Genomic DNA, 18,612 nt, shown 5'->3' with positions numbered 1-18,612 from the left:
GGCACTGCCATGGAACCAGGAGGAACGGAAAGGAGCCCCGCTGTAGCATCCAGGCACCTGAGGAGGGAGTGAGGTGAAGAGGCCAGCCCGGTGCTTTGTCGGCGGGAGGAGTGCAGCGGGGCTGGCGCAGCCGTACCCAGCAGGAGTGCCAGCGTCCCGACGCGGGACCCCCGCCCCAGTGGGTCGTAGCAGTTGTCTGGTGCGGCGGTCCAGGAGGGGCACCCGGGAGCCTGGAGGCGGGCTCCGGAGCTGGCTGAAGGCAAGGAGGAGGCCAGGTGGGGTAAGGCCGACGAGGAAGCGGAGCCATGCCGCCGGGGAGCAGAGGTAAGGGGAACCGGCTCCCCGGGGGCAAGAGCAGGCATCGGGTGGAGCGGGGAGGAGGAAGGGGCCCCGGCAGGAGTTCGGCGGGGTGCCCCTGGCCCATCCTGACCCCCACCCTCCTACACCGGCTGAGAGGCAGGCCCCGGCGGGGCCAGGGACCAGTGAGGGGTGCAGAGTGAGTCAGCCTTTGCAAGCGCACCCGGGGGTGATACAGCCCCTATATTGTGTACATCCTCCAAGGGCTGTGAGTTAAGCGAGGAGATTAACGGGGCCCAAAGCTTGGCTGTGGGAGGTGAGGAGCCCAGGGACCCTAAGTGAGGTCTCAACGAAGAAGACTTGTGCCACAGTAATTAGGTGAAAGTGTAGCTCCAGGAGGCTGTGGAGCGGTGGGCAGCAGTGGCCATTGCCCCAACACCAGTGAGGTGAGTGGTGGGAACAGTTGCCTCCATTTGCAGCGGTTGCTGGGGTAGGACCTGGGAGCGCCTTTGGGGGGTGGCCAGACCTATCACCCCAGAAAAAGTTAGAAAAGGAGCCGTCCATGCACCAACGCCTGACCACCTGAGGACTGTATTCAGCGGTAATCAGCCGACTGCAGGCAACTTATAAGGGTACCTCCCCTGAGTCATAGGTGAGGGGGAAGGCCGTCGGACTGGTGTGCACTCACCATCTGGAGGGCAGGCACGAAGCAGCCGGATCGCACCTGTGGGGTGCGCACAACTTGGTAGGGCTTTGCCACAAATTTAGATGTCCTCCAGGGCTAAGGGGAGAACAGAGAAGACCGGTCAGTGTACAGGGGATCCCCAAGGTACTCTCCCTACACTGTGGCCAGCAATAGGCCAGGGAGCCGAATAGAGGGGGCAACGGCCAGCCAAAAGAGCGGCTGGAGCAGGAAGGGGCAGCAGGCTCGGCACAAATGACGAGGCAGGACCTCGGAGGGGAGATGTAGGCCTTGAGAGAGTCTTTAGCTAAAACCTTTCAGGACCAATTTCAGCTGATGCGATCCGACTTGAATGTGGCACTCGGGGAGGTGAAACAAGAAATGGCCCAGTTAGGAGAGAGAACAGACTTACTGGAAAGAGGGCTCCAGGAAACCACGGCTAAGAGTGAAGCGATTGATTGGCTGGACATTGCGACGCGGAACCTGGAGGCCCAAGTGGAGGACCTGGAAAATAGCTCTAGAAGGGTCAACATCAGGATTACATTTTTACCAGAATCGGTGGTGGACCGGGAACTGAAAGGGGAGGTCCTGATGGTCTTTGCTGATCTCCTAGGTGAGGGGAGCACGGAGTCGATAGGGAGCTCACTGGAGAGGAATAAAGTATAAGTGGGCATTTCCCCTTCGGTTTACTGTTCAAATGGGAGGGGACCCAGAGGCGAGTAACCGCGCCTCAGGAATCGGCAAGCATACTGCACTTGGAGCTAGAAGGTGAAAGGGAGGCCTCGGGGGGTGGGTCCTCGGCCAATACAGGGCAAAGGGATAGGACTAAACCATGGTCATGGTCGACGGTAGGTGAAAGGAATAGGAGGAGAGCCACATTGAGGGGCCCCCCGGAGAGGAGGGACGATCAGGAGGGGGCAAAGGAACTGGGGAGTGGATCTGGTTGAGTTCGTGGGCCTAAGCCTTGGAGGATTTCTGGAAGGGGGTGGTGGGGAATGGGCATACAGTAGAGCCAAGGGGGGTGGAGTAGAAAACATGTTGGATCAAGGAAGTCCGGTGGGGTGGGGGTAGGGGGGAGGGCTGGGTGCCCTCCAAGTTGGTGGCAGGGGTGTGAGGGGGAGGAAGGATGGGGGTGGGATTCATCAGAGCGACCGAGCAAGTAGAGTTTGCAGAGGGTAGGTTACCGCAACAGAGGGGGTGAAGGGGGCAGTAGGGGGACAGAGGAGGGCGGTTCCCGCCCTGAGGAGGTTCTCGGGTGAGAGGCAAGGGGGCAAAAAGCAGGGCTGCGTCAGTATTTCCCCTTTGGGTTCAGATGGATAACACATAACGTTAGGGGGCTCAATACACCTCTTAAACGGGCTAAATTGGAGAGGTTTGTTAAGACGCAAACCCCGGACTTTCTTGCCCTTCAAGAGACCCACCTACTGAGAAAGGATCATGGTCACTTGCGGCTGAGGGGCTTTTCACAGATATACTTTGCTTCAGGACCCACGAAAGCGGGGGAGGTGGCGCTGGCCTTTGGTAGGAGCTTTGACAAGATGTCCTCAGGGATAGGAATGGAAGGTATGTTCTGGTTAGAGTGGAACTTACGGGTATGCTCTATACTATAGCTTCAGTGTATGCCCCGAACACGGGCCAGGATCGTTTTTTGCGTGAAACCTTGGGTGTCCTGGAGAATTTTGCAAGGGGGCAAATCATTTTACTGGGTGACCTAAACCTGGCTTGGGACAGACGTTTGGACCGGATGGCACACAACGGCGCAGGGAGTGGAGCGGTCGCCCGCCCCAACTCTGGGAATGGGTGGAGGAGGCAGGGCTGCTGGATGTGTGGAGGGCTCTTCGCGGTGGGGAAGAGGGCCACACATTTATTTCGGGGGTTCATGGGACCCAATCCAGAATCGATTATATATGGGTATTGGCAAGTCTGGTGGGAAGGGTGGAGATGGTGGAGACGGGCCCCCTGGGTATAGCAGATCATAAAATAGTGCCAATGAGGTTGGGCCTGGGGAGGCGAAGCCTGGTTGTGTGGAAGTGGAAACTCCCAGAAGAACTGCTGAGGGATCGGGTGGTCCGGTAAGAGATCGGGGAGAAAATAAGGCCCTTCTTAGAGTTGAACAACAGTACTGATACAAGCCTGGGTACAAGGTGGGATGCCTTCAAGGCGACACTGAGGGGTGAGCTCATTGCCCTGAAAGTAGAAAAGAATAAGCAAATAAGGCAGTTGGAGGCACAACTGGAGAGGGAAGTGGAGACAGCAAGGCTCAGGCTGCGGGAAGCTCCTTCCAGGAAAGCATTAAGGGCATATAGGCTAGCCAAAGACCAGTTGGGGATGCTGAGGACTAAGAAAGCGAAGAGAGCTATGCTCATGGTCAGGTAAAAGTACTATACAAAGGCCAACAATGAAGACTCTTTGCTAGCGCGCCTCCTGAGAGGGGCTAGGAAGCAGAACGTGATCGTGGTCATGAAGTATGAGGGGGTGTGATCAGACTCACCCGAATGGAGGAAATAATGGGTCGTTTAGTTGGTTTTTTACAGCACACTATATTCCTCGCAGGCCCCCCAGCCCCAGAGGGACTTTCTTGAGGCTCTGCCCCTCCCCAGTCTGCCACGAACGGCAGGGGAGGAGTTGGGTCGCGACCTTATGGAAGATGAGGTGAGGACCACAATAGCGTTGCTGCCTTGTAATAAGGCCCCAGGGCCGGATGGCTACCCAGCGTCTTTCTACAAGACCTTTTCCCAAATTCTTACTCCGCACCTCACGCAGTTGTTAAATTCCTTCAAGGCAACCGGAAGAGTCACTCCGTCCATGGAGAAAGCCAAAATTACGCTCATCCATAAGTCCGGGAAAGACCCGGAAGAATCTACGTCTTATAGGCCCATTGTGCTAATTAACACAGATGCAAAACTGTACACTAAGATATTGGCGAAGCGGCTCGAGGGGCACCTCCTGGCGTTGATCCACCCGGATCAAACAGGGTTCGTATTGGGGAGGCAGACATCAGACGCGTAGCCCATCTGGTAGAAAAAACACAAAAAACGGCCACTCCGGCGGTGCTCCTAGCCTTGGATGCGGAAAAGGCGTTTGACCGGGTGGAGTGGTCGTTTTTGTTCCAAGTCACGGAGAGGATGGGAGGGACTGGGGGAAGACTATATAAATATGGTCCGGGCCAACTATCAAAGCCCTTCTGCACGCATCCTGGTCAATGGGGCAACGTCAAGCCCATTCAGTCTAAGGAAAAGGTACCAAACAGGAGTGCCCACTCTCCACTTTGCTCTACGCAATCTACCTTGAGCCCCTATTGCAGGCGATTCGGGAGGCGGAGCCCATACGGGGCATACCATTTGGAGGAGGTCAGCACAAGGTGGCGGCTTTCGCTGACGACATGCTCTTTACCCTTACAGACCCAAGAGGGTCCATTAAGGCGAGCATGGACCTTCTGTCCAAGTTCGCAGAGGTGCCAGGTTTGCGCGTCAATTGGCAGAAGTCAGAGCTCATGAACCTGTCTTTGGCATCCAGGGAGACTGCAGAGCTCAAGGAGGGATATCCCTTTAAGTGGAGCCCTGGGGGAATAAGATATCTGGGGGTGAAAATCACCCTGGCTTTGGAGGGGTGGTACGATGCAGTTTGAAAGGTTCCTTCTCACGCATGAGGGGTCTAGAGAGTTAATTTCAGATCTCTACAAACTTCTAGGGGATGCTGGTCCAAAAACTGATTGGGACAACATGGACAGATGGAAACAGATTCTTGGAACTAGAATGGAGAAAGAGGAGGGGGAGAGGCTCTGGAGGGGGTTGCCGAAGTGGGTAAGGGCAGCGCAATTACAAGAGGCATGGTACAAGTACATTTTTGGTTGGCACTACACCCCCTCCCGTCTGCACGCAATATACCTAGCAACATATAAAGAATGTTAGAGGGGGTGTGGAAAGGATGGATCAGCAGCCCACATATGGTGGGAATGCCCCGAAATCAGACCTTTCTGGTGCAGTATCATTGTGGCACATGAACAGGCGTTCGGAGAGGAACGGGACCGCTGGGTTATTTTGATGGGGAGGCAGAGGTCAGGTGGTGGGGGAACAGGGAAGGGGCAAGGCGAGAATTATGGTTACGCTAGCGGCGATGTCTCATCGCTCGGAGATGGGAGGGGCCTACGATTCCAACGGAGCAGGATTTGCTGAGGAAAATGTGGGATTTGGTTGCAGTGGAATACCCGGTCAACAACAATTTGGAGAATTTTGCAGCTGATTGGGGTGAAACGCTGTCATACCTTAAAGGGGAATTCAGAGAACAGTGGTGCCCGCAAAGGTTGAAATTGTTGTACCTTCATGGATGAATATATTTCTTTTCTGCTTTCTCTGGGGAAAGGGACGGACAAGAGGGAATTTCGGTGCTCTGTTGGAGGGGGGGGGTGAGGGCAGTTGGGGGGGGGGCATTGTTTGATGTTTGTTATAAAATAATAAAAAGATGTTAAAAAATAAAATCAATAAAAGACACCTGAGCAAGGCTCCTTCACATTTCCCACTGTTATGCCATTTTTGAAGGGATGGTGCAATCAGTTTCCACTATGCTAGTTTGCAGTTCTGGCATTGGGCTTGAAGTGAGTTTTGACATTTCTTATGGGTGCCCAGTTTTAGACCTTGCTGTCATATCCTCCTCGATTGCTCATTCTTAAGGTGATTTTCCTGATTGCTATCACTTTTGCAAGAAGAGTGAGTGAGCTCCAGGCGTTAGCTGTTAAACCTCCCTCTTTAGTTTTCTCCCAAGGAAAGGTCAAGTAGAGTGTGAGATCTTCCTTCCTCTCGAAGATGATCTTGGACTTTCATCACTCTCACAAGATCCATCTTTCTGTGTTTTTTCCTCTGCCACATCCTTCCATCAGGTGGAACCTTTGAAGGTTCTCAGCTACTATGTCCCTCTCAGATGAGCGACATCCAGAAAGATTAACAGCTTTTTGTTGGGTATGCTGGTTCCCGTACTGGCAGGGCTGTGACCAAACAGACCCTGTCAAGGTGGATCATTCTGGGAATGCTAGGATCTGGCAGGGGAAGGATGTGCCTGAATGTCACGGGGCTCATTCTACCAGAGATCTGGTTACCACCTCTGCCGTACAGTGTGCAGGGTGGTCCCTGTCTTGGGCATTTGCCTAGTGGGCTTTTTTGCTCACATTTCCCAAACATTACTGCTTGGATTCCCTTTCAGGGCAGGATACTCAACTTTGGCAGCGCTGTCCTCAATAGGGTACTTGTTTATGTGGTGTCCTCTTGTTCTCCTCTCTTCCCCCAGATCTATGTACTACTATGGGACTCTACAATACATGAAGAATCCGTACGAGGAAAGAATCCATTAGAGCAGGGTTGGCCAAATCCTGGCCTTGAGGGACGGAAACATGTCAGATTTTCAGGATACCACTCATTAATATTCATGATTTAAATTTGCATTAAATGATTCGAAATGTATGTCAATTCCTTCTCATTAATATTAATGAGGGATATCCTGAAAACCCATTAGTTTTGTGGCCTTCAAGGCCTGGAGTGGGGCAACCCTGCATCAGAAGAACAAATTCCTTACCCATCTGTTAGGTTATTTGTCACAGATGTTCTTTCCACGGATTCCTCATCGCCCTCGCCACTTGCCCTACTTGGCGGATAGCTGGTACAAAAGTTCTGCGGCCCCTCGGCAACAGAGTGCTAGGGGAAAAGGCGGAACTAAGGTCATGGGGTGCAGCGCTTCAATATATAATAGCCCCAAAGCACTTGCGCTATCTGAATGACACCAAGGCCTTGTAAGATCGCTATTTTGTCCTCCCTTGTTTCCCCCTCCTTGTCTTGTTGCACCTAGAAACACTTGTGTATAGGCGCACTATAAATGCCACATAATATCATATTGTAGATCCATTGCGGGTGCATAGGGTCGTTGAATCTGCAGCACCGAGGATAAAGATGAGGAATCCATGGGAGGAACATCATCACAATGAACATTACAGAGAGTTATGTAATTGGTTCTTTGCTTATTTATTTCCGTTGTTTAAGCATTTCTTTTTGCTTTTCTTAAAGGTATTTATAACTCATCAACCAGTCGAAGTAAGGTTGTTCTGTGGGCTTTGACATCCTGCTAAACATAACACTGAAATAATTAGGTATTCTATTGGTTGCATGGGGTGGTTTAGGGCAAGAAAACAAAAATATTACTGAACAATTAATAAAGGGATGCACTTTTACTCATTAGTATGAAATGTTTTTTATTGGCCTATGTAGCATATAACCTGTTTAACAATGGGTGCCTCTTTTCACAGTGCGAGGAGTTGGTGAGTCTCCTGTTGAATACCGTGATGCTATCTGTGCCATTGGCTGGAACCTCTCAGAGAAACCTGATCAGCTTCTCCCACGGGGAGTATTTCTACAGCTTGTTCTCTGAAACCATCAATGCAGACTTACTGAAAAACCTGGACACTGCCGTATTGCAGCTCATGAAATCATCAATGGACAACTCAAAGATGGTATGTTAGATGAATGTTGCAAATAACGGAAAAAATATTTGTAGTTTAAATGCATTCAGTTAAAGCTAAAATGTTTGAAAACAGTTTTACCTGATACATTGTAAATCTTGAAAGTTTAAAAACATTTTGACGGCTAATATTATCTTCCTGTTTTTAGAATGTAACCCTGCATTTTGCAAATATTAAATAATTATCTTCTGTCTATTAAATTAATGTGCATTTCGCTATGACTACATTTTTCTTTGCTTAAATTAAAATTTCAATATAGCCCATAACCAGGGACTGTAAACGTGTTGTGCCATCACCCTGAAATATGGGATTAGGCCCTGGCTTAGGTAGTCTCTTATTAATTTCATTGCTTAAAAGAAATCTGTGGAACATCTAGAAAGTACTAAGTTTGCTTTGATTCAAAATCCTTTTTGTTTCTAACAAATATTTTATGGGCTGGAATCATTAACTAAAATAACCCTAAATGTATTTACCATAGGGATTTTAAAATCCTTTTAAATTTCTTTAATCCTTTATAAAACACATATTCAGCCCAAACAAGATTTGGATCACACAAAATCTCATTAATTGCACTCACTAGTAATGCCGTAGTCCTCCATTTAGTCAAAGCCTCACAGGATAACAGTAAGTGTATAGCAGTTTCGCAAATACTTTCTCCACAGTGCCTGCAGGGCCGCATGTCCCTTGGTATAGGCCACCGTGCTCCTAAAACCTCCAATGTATTAACCAGATGACATTTAATTTGAACATATGTATGTGAGATGCATTTATTAAGGTACAATAAGGCATAGGATCCGAGTTTAGCTGTATTCAGATAGTATTTGTCGTAATCGCCAACAGTTGTTTTGGTTGAAAGGTTTACCAGAGACTGGTCGAGTGCCAGTTCATAGATCAAGGATTTATGAGTAGTTAACTTATCATGGCAATATTCCGTTGGTAAAATGTCAAACTGCTGGAAGCGATTCACCAGTTCCAACTTCAGTTTTTGAACCACCAAAGAATTTCCACCCAGTAACTCATTCTGTGTTGACAGGGCATTAAGGTGTAACAATGACATTTCAGGAGCAAACAATAGCTTTAGCATAACATTGAGCCTATTCACTTGTATATAGCTAGACATATGGGGCATCCGAAATTCAAGGTGTACATACTCACTTGGAACATTTACTGGAAGGGCAAGAACAGATTTTAAACATTTTCTTGCCAGCATTAAAATATGTTCCATATGGCAAAATACCCATGTTTCCGAGCCATAAAGTATAGTTGAACTTATTTTTGTTTTTTACGACTGAAGTATTGAAGACACTGTGTGTCCAAGATTATTCTTGGCAACCTTTTTATCTCAGCAGCTAATTGAGTTAGCCTTACTACGAGTTGGGACACATGGTTGTTCCTCATTAAATGTTCATCAAAGATAAGGCCTAAAGAGCAGTAAGCAGTAACTTGGTCAATCTTTGTGGTGCCAATAGTCAAGGGACATTGGTTACTAGGTTTTTAAGCCCTTGGACTAGGACTACATTCCATGACTTTGGTCTTGTTGATTTTGATGGTAAGATCATTTGGTCCCACATAATCAGAAAGGTTGTGCATAAAAATGTGAATGCCCTGTGGGGTATTGTCAAACAATACCACATTGTCTGCGTAAACAATGTGGTATACCCACAATATCCTCTGATGTCCTAATCAAAGGGGATTACGATTAGAATTTACTAAAGTGTCTGAGAAGTTTGCCAAGTAAAGATGAAAAAGTAGGGGGGCTTAGATACATCCTTGTTTTAGTCTGACCCTCATATCAAAATAAGGGTTGGTAGCACCAGATATGGAAGTTCTCATTTTGACTTTGATAGATGAGTATAGGGCCATGATCATTCTAAGGAGCCCCAGTGGAATGCCCTGAGCATCGTGCTTCTGCTACAGCCTTTCCCTACAGATGGCGTTGAAGGTTGTGCTGAATTCAATGAAGGTGTGCGTCTTTTGCTTCCTAGTTAGCCAATTATACTCGATAATGTTCGTTATCATAATGAGTAAATTGTTTAATGTACCTGCTCCTTTCATGAAATCAGTCTAATATATTGGTATTAGATTGTTCTTTTCTACCCGAGAAGTTATTTCTATAAGGAGTACTCTACCAAATATTTTTGCAGGAGCATCAAGCATTTCCAATAAGCAATAGTTTTTTAGGTCAGACCTAGTCCCATTCTTATGTATGGGTACAATGGCACTTCATTTAAAAATATTCACAGCAAAGTTTTTGTTTATTGCAGCTATACAAAAATTAGTGTAAACCCTTTTAACGTTTGTGATTTTAATTTTACTCTACATCCACAGACAAACAAGCCATATTTGGGACTGTTTGGGTTTCCTTACTGAAATCAATTCTGCTGTGCAATTTACCACTGCACAGGTATTACTTGCCCATAAAAGCCCTGCTCACAGAAACAAACTTCTAAATTTGCCAATTTATCGAAACCCAGCTCTGTAAGCAGATACCTTTTTAAGAAATCCTGCAGAAAATAATAGTTATTCCCCAAAACATTGTTTTTGACACTAAATTAGTTGTGCAAGATTTTGACTGTGTGAGGGATTCAATTGAAATATGTTTATTTTAGAAAAATGACACATTAGGAGCAGGAGTCTTTCTTTCACCTGTGACATGATTCACATTTCTCTTGTGGGAGAATATCAGAGAAAGCTAGTTTCACAGCATTTTGGTTTTCAATCCTAATCTGTTATTAGCAAGTATTTCTGTGAACGCTCTCTTTTTTTTGGATGTATTAGCTCCTGTATTTGATTGTGTCACTTTCTGAATTATTGAAATTAAGTCTTTCCTGATCGATCAAGTCCAATTGGTGTTTCCTGAGATATACATTTAGAAGCAGCAATTTCTAGTAATTCTATGTTTTTCAGCAATTGGATGCTTAGGGCAGTTAATTTTGTCTATGTATTAACTACTTATTTATTGACAAATGGTGCAAAATAATGTCAGTCATTTTGGGGAGCAGCATTTTTGCAGTCAGGGTGGGAAATCAGGTTGGACCTGTAGATCCCTCACCTACTGCTAAAAGTTGATAGTCCTTTGAGGGCAATGTATCCAGAACACTGATTTGAATATCAGTATTCTGAAAAAGCTTGTAGATGTCAACAAGCTAGACCTGCATATCCAGTTCGATCAAGTACCCTTAACAGTCTTTAGGATTCATGTGAGTAAATGTTTCCAGTGGAGATTTCAGTGTGAAAGGTAATTGGCCCTCTCTTCTGATCTACTCCATAGGAAGATGTTGATGAGCTGTTTTAGCATGCCTTCTTTATTGTCCACTTATCTTACCGTTAATTTGTTAAATATCAAAAATCCTCTGACGACAAAGACATGTTGGCAGTTTAACTAAGAATGTATTTTGTTCAGTGGCATAGGCAAACTATCACTAAGCACGCTAACTAGATGGTTACCGGGCAAATGCATATGCCATAGGCATTCGCTTTGCCATTCCGTTTCGTACATGTCTGACTAATGTATTCTAAGCACTCTGGAGGAAATGTATTACTTATTTATTTTCAGAATTCTTAGCGGACAATGGGGGTCATTACAAGTTTGCCGGTCCGGGAACTACGGTACCGGTAAGCTTTCTGGTACCGTAGTTCCCGGACCGGCAAACTACGAGTTCTCCTCACGGGTGCCATTACGGCCGCCAGGTCTGTCCTGGTGGCCGTACCGGTACCTGCGAGCAGAGCATGTCGTATGCACCAGCACCATTCTCAGTGGTGCCGGTGCATCCAACCTCCCCATTGTCATTGAACCCTATCAGGCTCAAATGGGAATGGGGAGCATTCCATTCCGGCGCCCGCGAATGGGCAATTATCAGGCCCGGCTGGGCCGTAATGACCCGGTAATTGCTCATTCCTGGGTGCTGGAAAAAATTGCAAGTTTTGCGGCAGCCTGCCTGTTTTACCGGCAAGGCTAGCGCCAAACTTGTGATGAGGTGTTAGGCAGAAACCTGTGCAGTTCCCTTAGGGAACACGGCAAAAGATTTAGGACTACAGGTGTTTAGCAGTAAACCCACTTGGTAGCAGTCTGTACCACCCAGATTTACCTGGTAGCTGTGGCTGAGCAGTCAGACTTCCCTCAAGAAGAGTTAGGCAGTATGCAAAGTATACACAATAGGCACTCAGACACAATAATACAAGCAAAGACTGACCAGAGCTTTGGTATCAAAGTATATAATTATTTATTTAAAAACACAGTGTTTGAAACACTCCAGCACTCTTATTGTAAAACACTCTAAACACAGTTACTATTATAATATGTACACCCCTTATTCCTTATCAGATGAGTCTTAGTAAAACACCACTTATTTTCATACAGAGGTGAGCGCTTAACTAGATGGCACTCCAATAAGTTTGTGAAAAAGGGAGGGAGAGGGATCCACCAGGGGGCGCAGAGATGGACTGACGCATCTCCGCTCGTCTCCCCAGCAGGGCACAGATCGCGGGACCTGAGCCCCCCCGACACCCCAGGAGTGAGGAGCTGGCACCACCCCCGCCTGTATGAAGGTGCCGGGCACCCCTAGCCCGAATCTGAGCCCCCGAGGTGGAAACGATCCGGAGTTCTGAGCCCTCGAGTCCCGAGGGATAGAAGCCCCTCCCCCCCTGCGGCTCCGCGGAAATCTACGGTGAGCCCGGGCCCGAGTGAGGCCTGCAGAGGGCCCTGGCGACCCGGCCGGCGGCTCCCCCCCCTGCCTGGTACAATCTGGTGGTGGCGATACGCTCCTGGGGCAGACACGGCTGATCCGGGTGCTAGAGATGAAAGCACAGTGAAACGGGAGGCCAGGACGAGGCCTTCGCCAAAAGGAGCGGGAGAACACCCATTGGAGTAAGCGGATCCTGGTGAGCCCGTGCGGGGTGAATTGAGGGCCCGGGTGGCGGCGCCAGCAGGGCGCAGGAGGTGGGCCTCTCACGGGCCTGAACGCGCAACGCACGGACTCCCTCAGGCCGAGTGGCGCACTCGAGCCTAGGAAGTAAGGAGGTCCGGGCCTGGGCTGGGCAACCCCCGAGAGGGTTATCAAGGTTGGATGCAGGAGAGAGGCTGAGGTGAGCCCCCGGTATACACTTGGGCAACGGGGTGTCCACCGATCAGTGCAAGCCCCAGGCAATCTGAAGGGGCATATGGAGCCCCGTTGAAAGAGATCACCCCCAGCAGGCCGCACAAAGGGATAGGCACGGGACCTGGAGTCTTCTCCTCCACGCCTCTAGCCCCTGGAGTGTCAAACTTTATCACTGATTCGACGAAGGGAAGTTGAGCTGTTCAAGGAGTGTGAGGCGTGGGGGGAACCCTGCAGAGGAGGAAACCTCACCTACAGGAGGAAACTGGTCGGAGACTCGGACCCCCCAGAGCTGAGTCGCCGCTCCTTGCCCCAAGGCAGACACTGGCCCCCACCTCCGGTGACGCTGTCAGCGATTGAGACAAGTAGGCCGTCTGGGATACAAACATTTGGGGGAAGCCCCCGTAGAGCAGGTATGCTTGGGGAGGGCCTATGAACTGGAGAGAATCCTTGCAGACGTTTCGTCGCACGCCTCCCGAGCCCCTGACGCCCCCTGAAATGGCGGCCCATACGCAACAGGAATCGGCGGATGCAAGCACAGTCACCAGGGGTATGGCGGCCCTTCTGGAAGAAATTAGAGGCTTCAGGGCGGACATTACCCTACGACTGGACACCTTAGACAAAAAGGTGGACAATATAGATGACAGGGTCCAGGCATTGGAGAACAATACAGCCTCGAGCGACGTCTTCGAGACACAATTTGACATGCGCCTGTCGGAGCTCGAGAGAAGAGAAAAGAAATGTTCCTTAAAAATGGACGATTTGGAGAATAGGGAACGCCGCTGTAACTTACGTTTCCTAGGCTTCCCGGAACACGATGGTGAAACGCAAGCAGACATCATCAAGGCCGTCAATGCGGTAATAGGAGTGCTATTTGAGGGGGCCAACACCAACGAACCCACCATTGACAGCGCCCATAGAGCAGGGGCATCCTCCAGAGGCCCCAGATCTGTTTTAGTCCGCTTTCACTACTTCTCCGAAAAAAATAGGATCCTCGAACTGGCTCGCAAGAAGGGCCCGGTGGAGTGGGAAGGAGCCCAGATCTCGGTATACCAAGACTTGTCGGCCTTCACCCTTGCAAGACGTTGCCTCTGCTCTCCGCTGACAAAGATGCTCCACTCAAAGGGAGTCCGATACAGGTGGGGGTATCCATTTTCACTCTCTTTTGAGTTCGAGGGCTACAAGTACGCCCTGATCACTGAGGACGATATCCATAGAGTGTCGGGCGAGCTATTAGACAATCCAAGCATGGAGATGGGGGACCAGGATTGTGAGCGATCCCCGACAGGCCCAAAAGGGAATAAAGCTCCGAAGGAAAGGCGCAGAGTTCGTGGCCAAAGGAAATTCAGGAGAGTGGCTCCAGCATCGCCGGCCCCCTCGAGTAGCTAAAGCGAGCTTCTGTTGCCCGACGAAGAAATTGACATTTGACTTTGTGAATGGAGGGTGATGTAACAGTCTGTGATTCGCATTGAACCCGGGGTTGGGGGGGGCTCGAGTTGTGATTTATGAAGAGTTAATGAGCCCGGAGGGGGGAGACAATGGTGGCCTGGTTTGGGTTTTTGGATGATGCCACGAATCAACCAGGCAATTAGGGGGGAGAGGGGAGGGGGGTGGGATGAGGGGGAGTTAGGTTGTTGGGGTTACAGTTATAGCGCGCCAAGTTTTTGGGTTTTTCTCGCACCCCGGGGGCTGTCTCGAGCCATCTGTGGGTTGCAAAAGCATTGTGGGAGCAACAACGCTTGCTGTTCTGAAAGTGGAGCTATGAGCCACGACCTGTGCTCTAATGGATGATTCACTCCAATCCTTGACAGTGGGGTCATTGAATGTCCGTGGGCTTAACTCGCCTACAAAGAGGTCGCTACTCATGAGGGAATTTGCGAGGCTGCGGCTACATTTCCTCTTTGTGCAGGAGACCCATTGGGTTCGGGGGAAAGAGCCTAAGCTTAAGGCCAAAACCATAGACCAGGTTTTCACGGCCTCTATACAAGCAAAGAAGCGGGGAGTTGCTCTGTTGGTGTCCCCCGGGGCCCATTTTGGGTTTAAAGCTTCAAAGGCAGACCCGGAGGGACGGTATCTCATGGTAAAAGGGGATGTGCCGGGCCGTTTGTTCACATTGGTTTGCATATACGCCCCGAATGAGGCGCAGGACACCTTCTGGGAGGGTATGAAAGGGACAATAATGGCATTCTCTCAGGGCACCCTTCTGGTGGGGGGGATTTCAATATGGTGCTTTGCCCCAAGCGGGATAGGAAGTCTGTAAATCCTTGCCCCAACATCCGTCTCCATAGGAAGCTGGCGTTGGCCTTTCAGGAAGTGAATGGGGTGCTGGGTTTGTGTGACACGTGTATACCTGAGAAGGGTCGGAACGCCGATTATACATTCTATTCAAAGCCACATGCTGTTTTCTCGCGCATAGACTACATCCTGGTGGACTCCTCACTGCAGGGAGAGGTCTCGAGCTCAGGAGTAGAGACCGTCCCCTGGACGGACCACGATATGGTAAAGATTAGGATCGGCCTTCCCCCCGCCCCGGCAGCTGGATCCCGGTGGAGGTGTAACAACCTCCTCTTGCAAGACAGGGAGATACGTCAATCCCTCCTAGCAGCCATAGAAGACTACTTTACCCTTAATGACAACGGGGAGGTCGGTACCATGGGAGTATGGGAGGCATTTAAGGCAACTATTAGAGGCACCCTTACTGGTATTGGGTCTGGGAGAAAAAAAGGAGAGGGACCGTGAAGAGAAATTGTTGAAGGACAAGATAGAGGCTATTCAACCGGGGGGGAAGTTGAAAACACAGATGTTTCCTGGGCAGTGGGAGGAACTGCAGGGGCTGCGAGCTAAATTGGCTGACCTTCAAGTGGGACAAACGGAAAGGAAGCTCTCATTTTTGAAACAAAAGTATATGGAAAAGGGGGAAAAGGCGGATAAGATTTTGGCCTGGAGACTTCGTGAACTTAGGAATAGTAGGAGGGTGAATTCAATCCATACCCCGGAAGGGGACTCGACCGCGAGGGACACCAAGATAGCAGAACAATTTAGGCTATATTATGAAAAATTGTATTGCTCGGAATATTCGGGGGATGGGAAAGACGTTGACAGATTCTTGGACTCCCTTCCCGTCCCGGGCCTTCTCCCCGATAAAGCCGAGGCGCTAGAATACCCCATTTCCCCAGAAGAAGTAATAGATACTATATCCTCTTTAAAGAGCGGCACTGCCCCGGGAGACGATGGCTTTACAGTTAAGTTTTATAAGACCTATAGGTCTACGCTTGCCCCATTCATGGCTAAGATGTTCAATGCTGCGCTGGACCAAGGCACTCTCCCACCCACGATGATGTCAGCTTTAATTGTAGTCCTGCCTAAAGAGGGCAAGGATCCCACATATTGCCAATCCTATCGCCCCATATCCCTCCTTAACACCGACGTTAAAATATTGGCCAAACTCCTAGCGAATAGACTGGCAAAGCTCCTCCCTGCCCTAGTACATGGGGATCAGGTGGGCTTCATTCCGGGGCGCCAGGGGTCAGATAATATAAGAAAAACCCTCGACCTTATGCACAAGATATCTAGACAGGGAGTGGAAGGGTACCTCCTCTCACTAGACTCAGAAAAGGCCTTTGACCGCGTCGAGTGGCCTTATATGGGCAGGGTTCTCCGAAAGATGGGTCTGGGAGACAATTTCTGTGGGTGTGTCGCGGCACTATATAACGCTCCCTCGGCGAGAGTGTTGATTAACGGAGGCACTTCAGAACCCTTTTCCCTTTCTAGGGGCACCCGGCAAGGATGCCCCCTGTCGCCCCTATTGTATGCTTTGGCAATGGAACCCCTAGCCATAGCGGTTAGGAACGACCCGGAAATCACGGGAATACGGTGCGGAGAGTGTGACTTTAAACTCTCCCTATTTGCAGACGACATACTGAGTTACCTAACCAATATGCAAGAATCCCTACCCCGGCTGTTCGATCTCATACACCACTTTAGTTCCTTCTCTGGGTTGAGGATAAACACATCTAAATCAAGTATCATGCCCATGGGCCAGAGGGATCGAGACATGGGGAGCAATACCGATATTCTGGGGGTCAGAATTGAACGAGAATCCACTAGGTACTTGGGCACCACCATCCCCAGAGATCTATCACAACTATACCAGTGCAACTTCCCGGGGATCCTCGCTCAGGTCAGTAGCGACCTCAAAAGATGGGCACCCCTCACGCTTTCTTGGCTGGGGTGCATGGTCACGGTGAAGATGAATGTCTTGCCACGCCTCCGCTACCTTTTCGCAGCTCTTCCCGCTGTGATACCCGAGACCTTTTTCGAGGTGCTTCAGTCCCGTATCCTCCATTTTATTTGGAGGGGTAGGAGGCCGAGGGTTAAGACCTCCACCCTGACCCTCCCAAAGTTTCATGGTGGTTTTGGACTCCCCGACTTCCGGCTCTATTATAAAGCAGCTCAGCTCAGGGTGATGTTGGAGCATATGCGGGACGACATGGGAACATACTGGACATATGTTGAGGACATTCACGCCCGCCTCTCCTAAGGTTCTCCCTTCTCAGCTCAGAACACATCCTACCCTGGCAGCCCTGTGGGCGCTATGGAAACCCAGTAAAGCTAATAAACAATTGTCCACTTGGCCTTCCCCGCTGTCCTCGCTCTGGGGCCCCCCATCGACCTGGGCACAAGGGGTTTCCGAGACACTCAAGCCTGGTCAGATATGGGCTTGGAAAGAGTCTCCCAGCTCTCACGTGAAGAGGGCTTCATAGAGTATGATGGCCTGATCGAGGCTCTGGTAGATAGACCCCCCCACGGTCTTCGAATACCTACGATTGAAGGGGATATTGTCCCAACCTCGGTGGTCCGAACAGCTTAGTTGCCCCCTCACTCCATTTGAATCCATACTGGCTAAAAGTACATCACGAAAGGGTTTGTTGTCCAAGTTTTATGGTGTATTGATAACGTCAGACCTAGAGGGCAGACAACCCTTCAAACGCATATGGGAAGAGAGGTTGGGGATGCCATTGGATGATCATACCTAGAGGGCTGTTTTTAAATGTATCTTTACGGGTTCCCTGTATACGGCTGCCATGGAACATAGCTTTAAAATCCTCCACTCTTGGCATCGCCCCCCGGCCTTGTTGTCCAAGATGTTTCGGGATGTGTCCCCCTTCTGCCCTAGGGGCTGCCACCAACGGGGAACCTGGTTTCACATGTGGTGGGGTTGTCCGGTTATACAGGTTTACTGATCGGAACTTCTTAGCTGGATCAAAGATATTGAGGGGTTCGGCCCGTCCCTACACCCGTTAGAAATCTTACTGGGCACCCCCTTGCCGGAGACGGAAGCAAATGTGTATCCCAAGGTCATTGGTGCCATGCTGCGAGCAGGGAGGTTGGCGCTCGCTCAAAAATGGAAGAGCGTCTTGGCCCCCTCCAAGGAGGAATGGCTCTGCAAACTCAGTGTGATATTTTCATATGAAAAACTTACTGCAATAGCAAATGATACCATGACTGATTTTGTACAAGAATGGGCTGCAGTTCTTTTGCATGATGACTGTGTTTCCATGCGCTTGTTAAAGGGATATTGAGCTGCATTGAACATGGTACACTTCCTCATACCCCTCAGACCCGGTCTAGCCTTTGCTCAATTGTTTCTCAGTTGCACCCCACTGTTTCAAGTGATACTCTTAATAATCAAGTGGTTAGCAAGTGTTCTCCCCTATATTTCAATAAGTTCGCAACACCTCTAAACTTGGCATGTTAACCGTTTGGGGGGGTGGGGTGTGAGGGTGCCAAAGGGAAAGGGAGTTAAGGTAAAGTAAAAGAAAATGCTACTGACAATGTGATTCATATTGCGGTTTTTGCCGGTTGGGTCGGCCATCCTGCCCAACCTTATTTGTTTGTCAATAAAAACAAATTTGAAAAAAAGAAAAAGGGAGGGAAAAAGACAGAATATGGAAAGGTACACCACTCTAAGATTTAGGAACACTGTTAGCAAGGCAGAAGAGCCAAAGTCCAAAGGCTGGGCCCACTCTTGGAGA

At 49.3% G+C, this 18,612-nt stretch overlaps 1 protein-coding gene across 1 annotated transcript in view; it reads left to right on the top strand.

Moving 5' to 3' along the window:
- The window catches only part of PRKDC (protein kinase, DNA-activated, catalytic subunit), a 3,362,625-nt gene that overhangs the window by 1,245,208 nt on the left and 2,098,805 nt on the right, over positions 1-18,612 (top strand). Inside the window, exon 36 of the mRNA XM_069621025.1 lies at positions 7,269-7,472. Coding sequence (XP_069477126.1) covers positions 7,269-7,472 — 204 coding nt within the window. The remainder of the gene's footprint in view (positions 1-7,268; positions 7,473-18,612) is intronic.

This window comes from Ambystoma mexicanum, chromosome 5q, assembly GCF_040938575.1.
Source record: "Ambystoma mexicanum isolate Mex_15411 chromosome 5q, UKY_AmexF1_1, whole genome shotgun sequence".
NCBI lineage: Eukaryota > Metazoa > Chordata > Amphibia > Caudata > Ambystomatidae > Ambystoma > Ambystoma mexicanum.
Note: the sequence above shows the minus strand (reverse complement) of the source record. Positions and strands in the feature narration are given on the sequence as shown.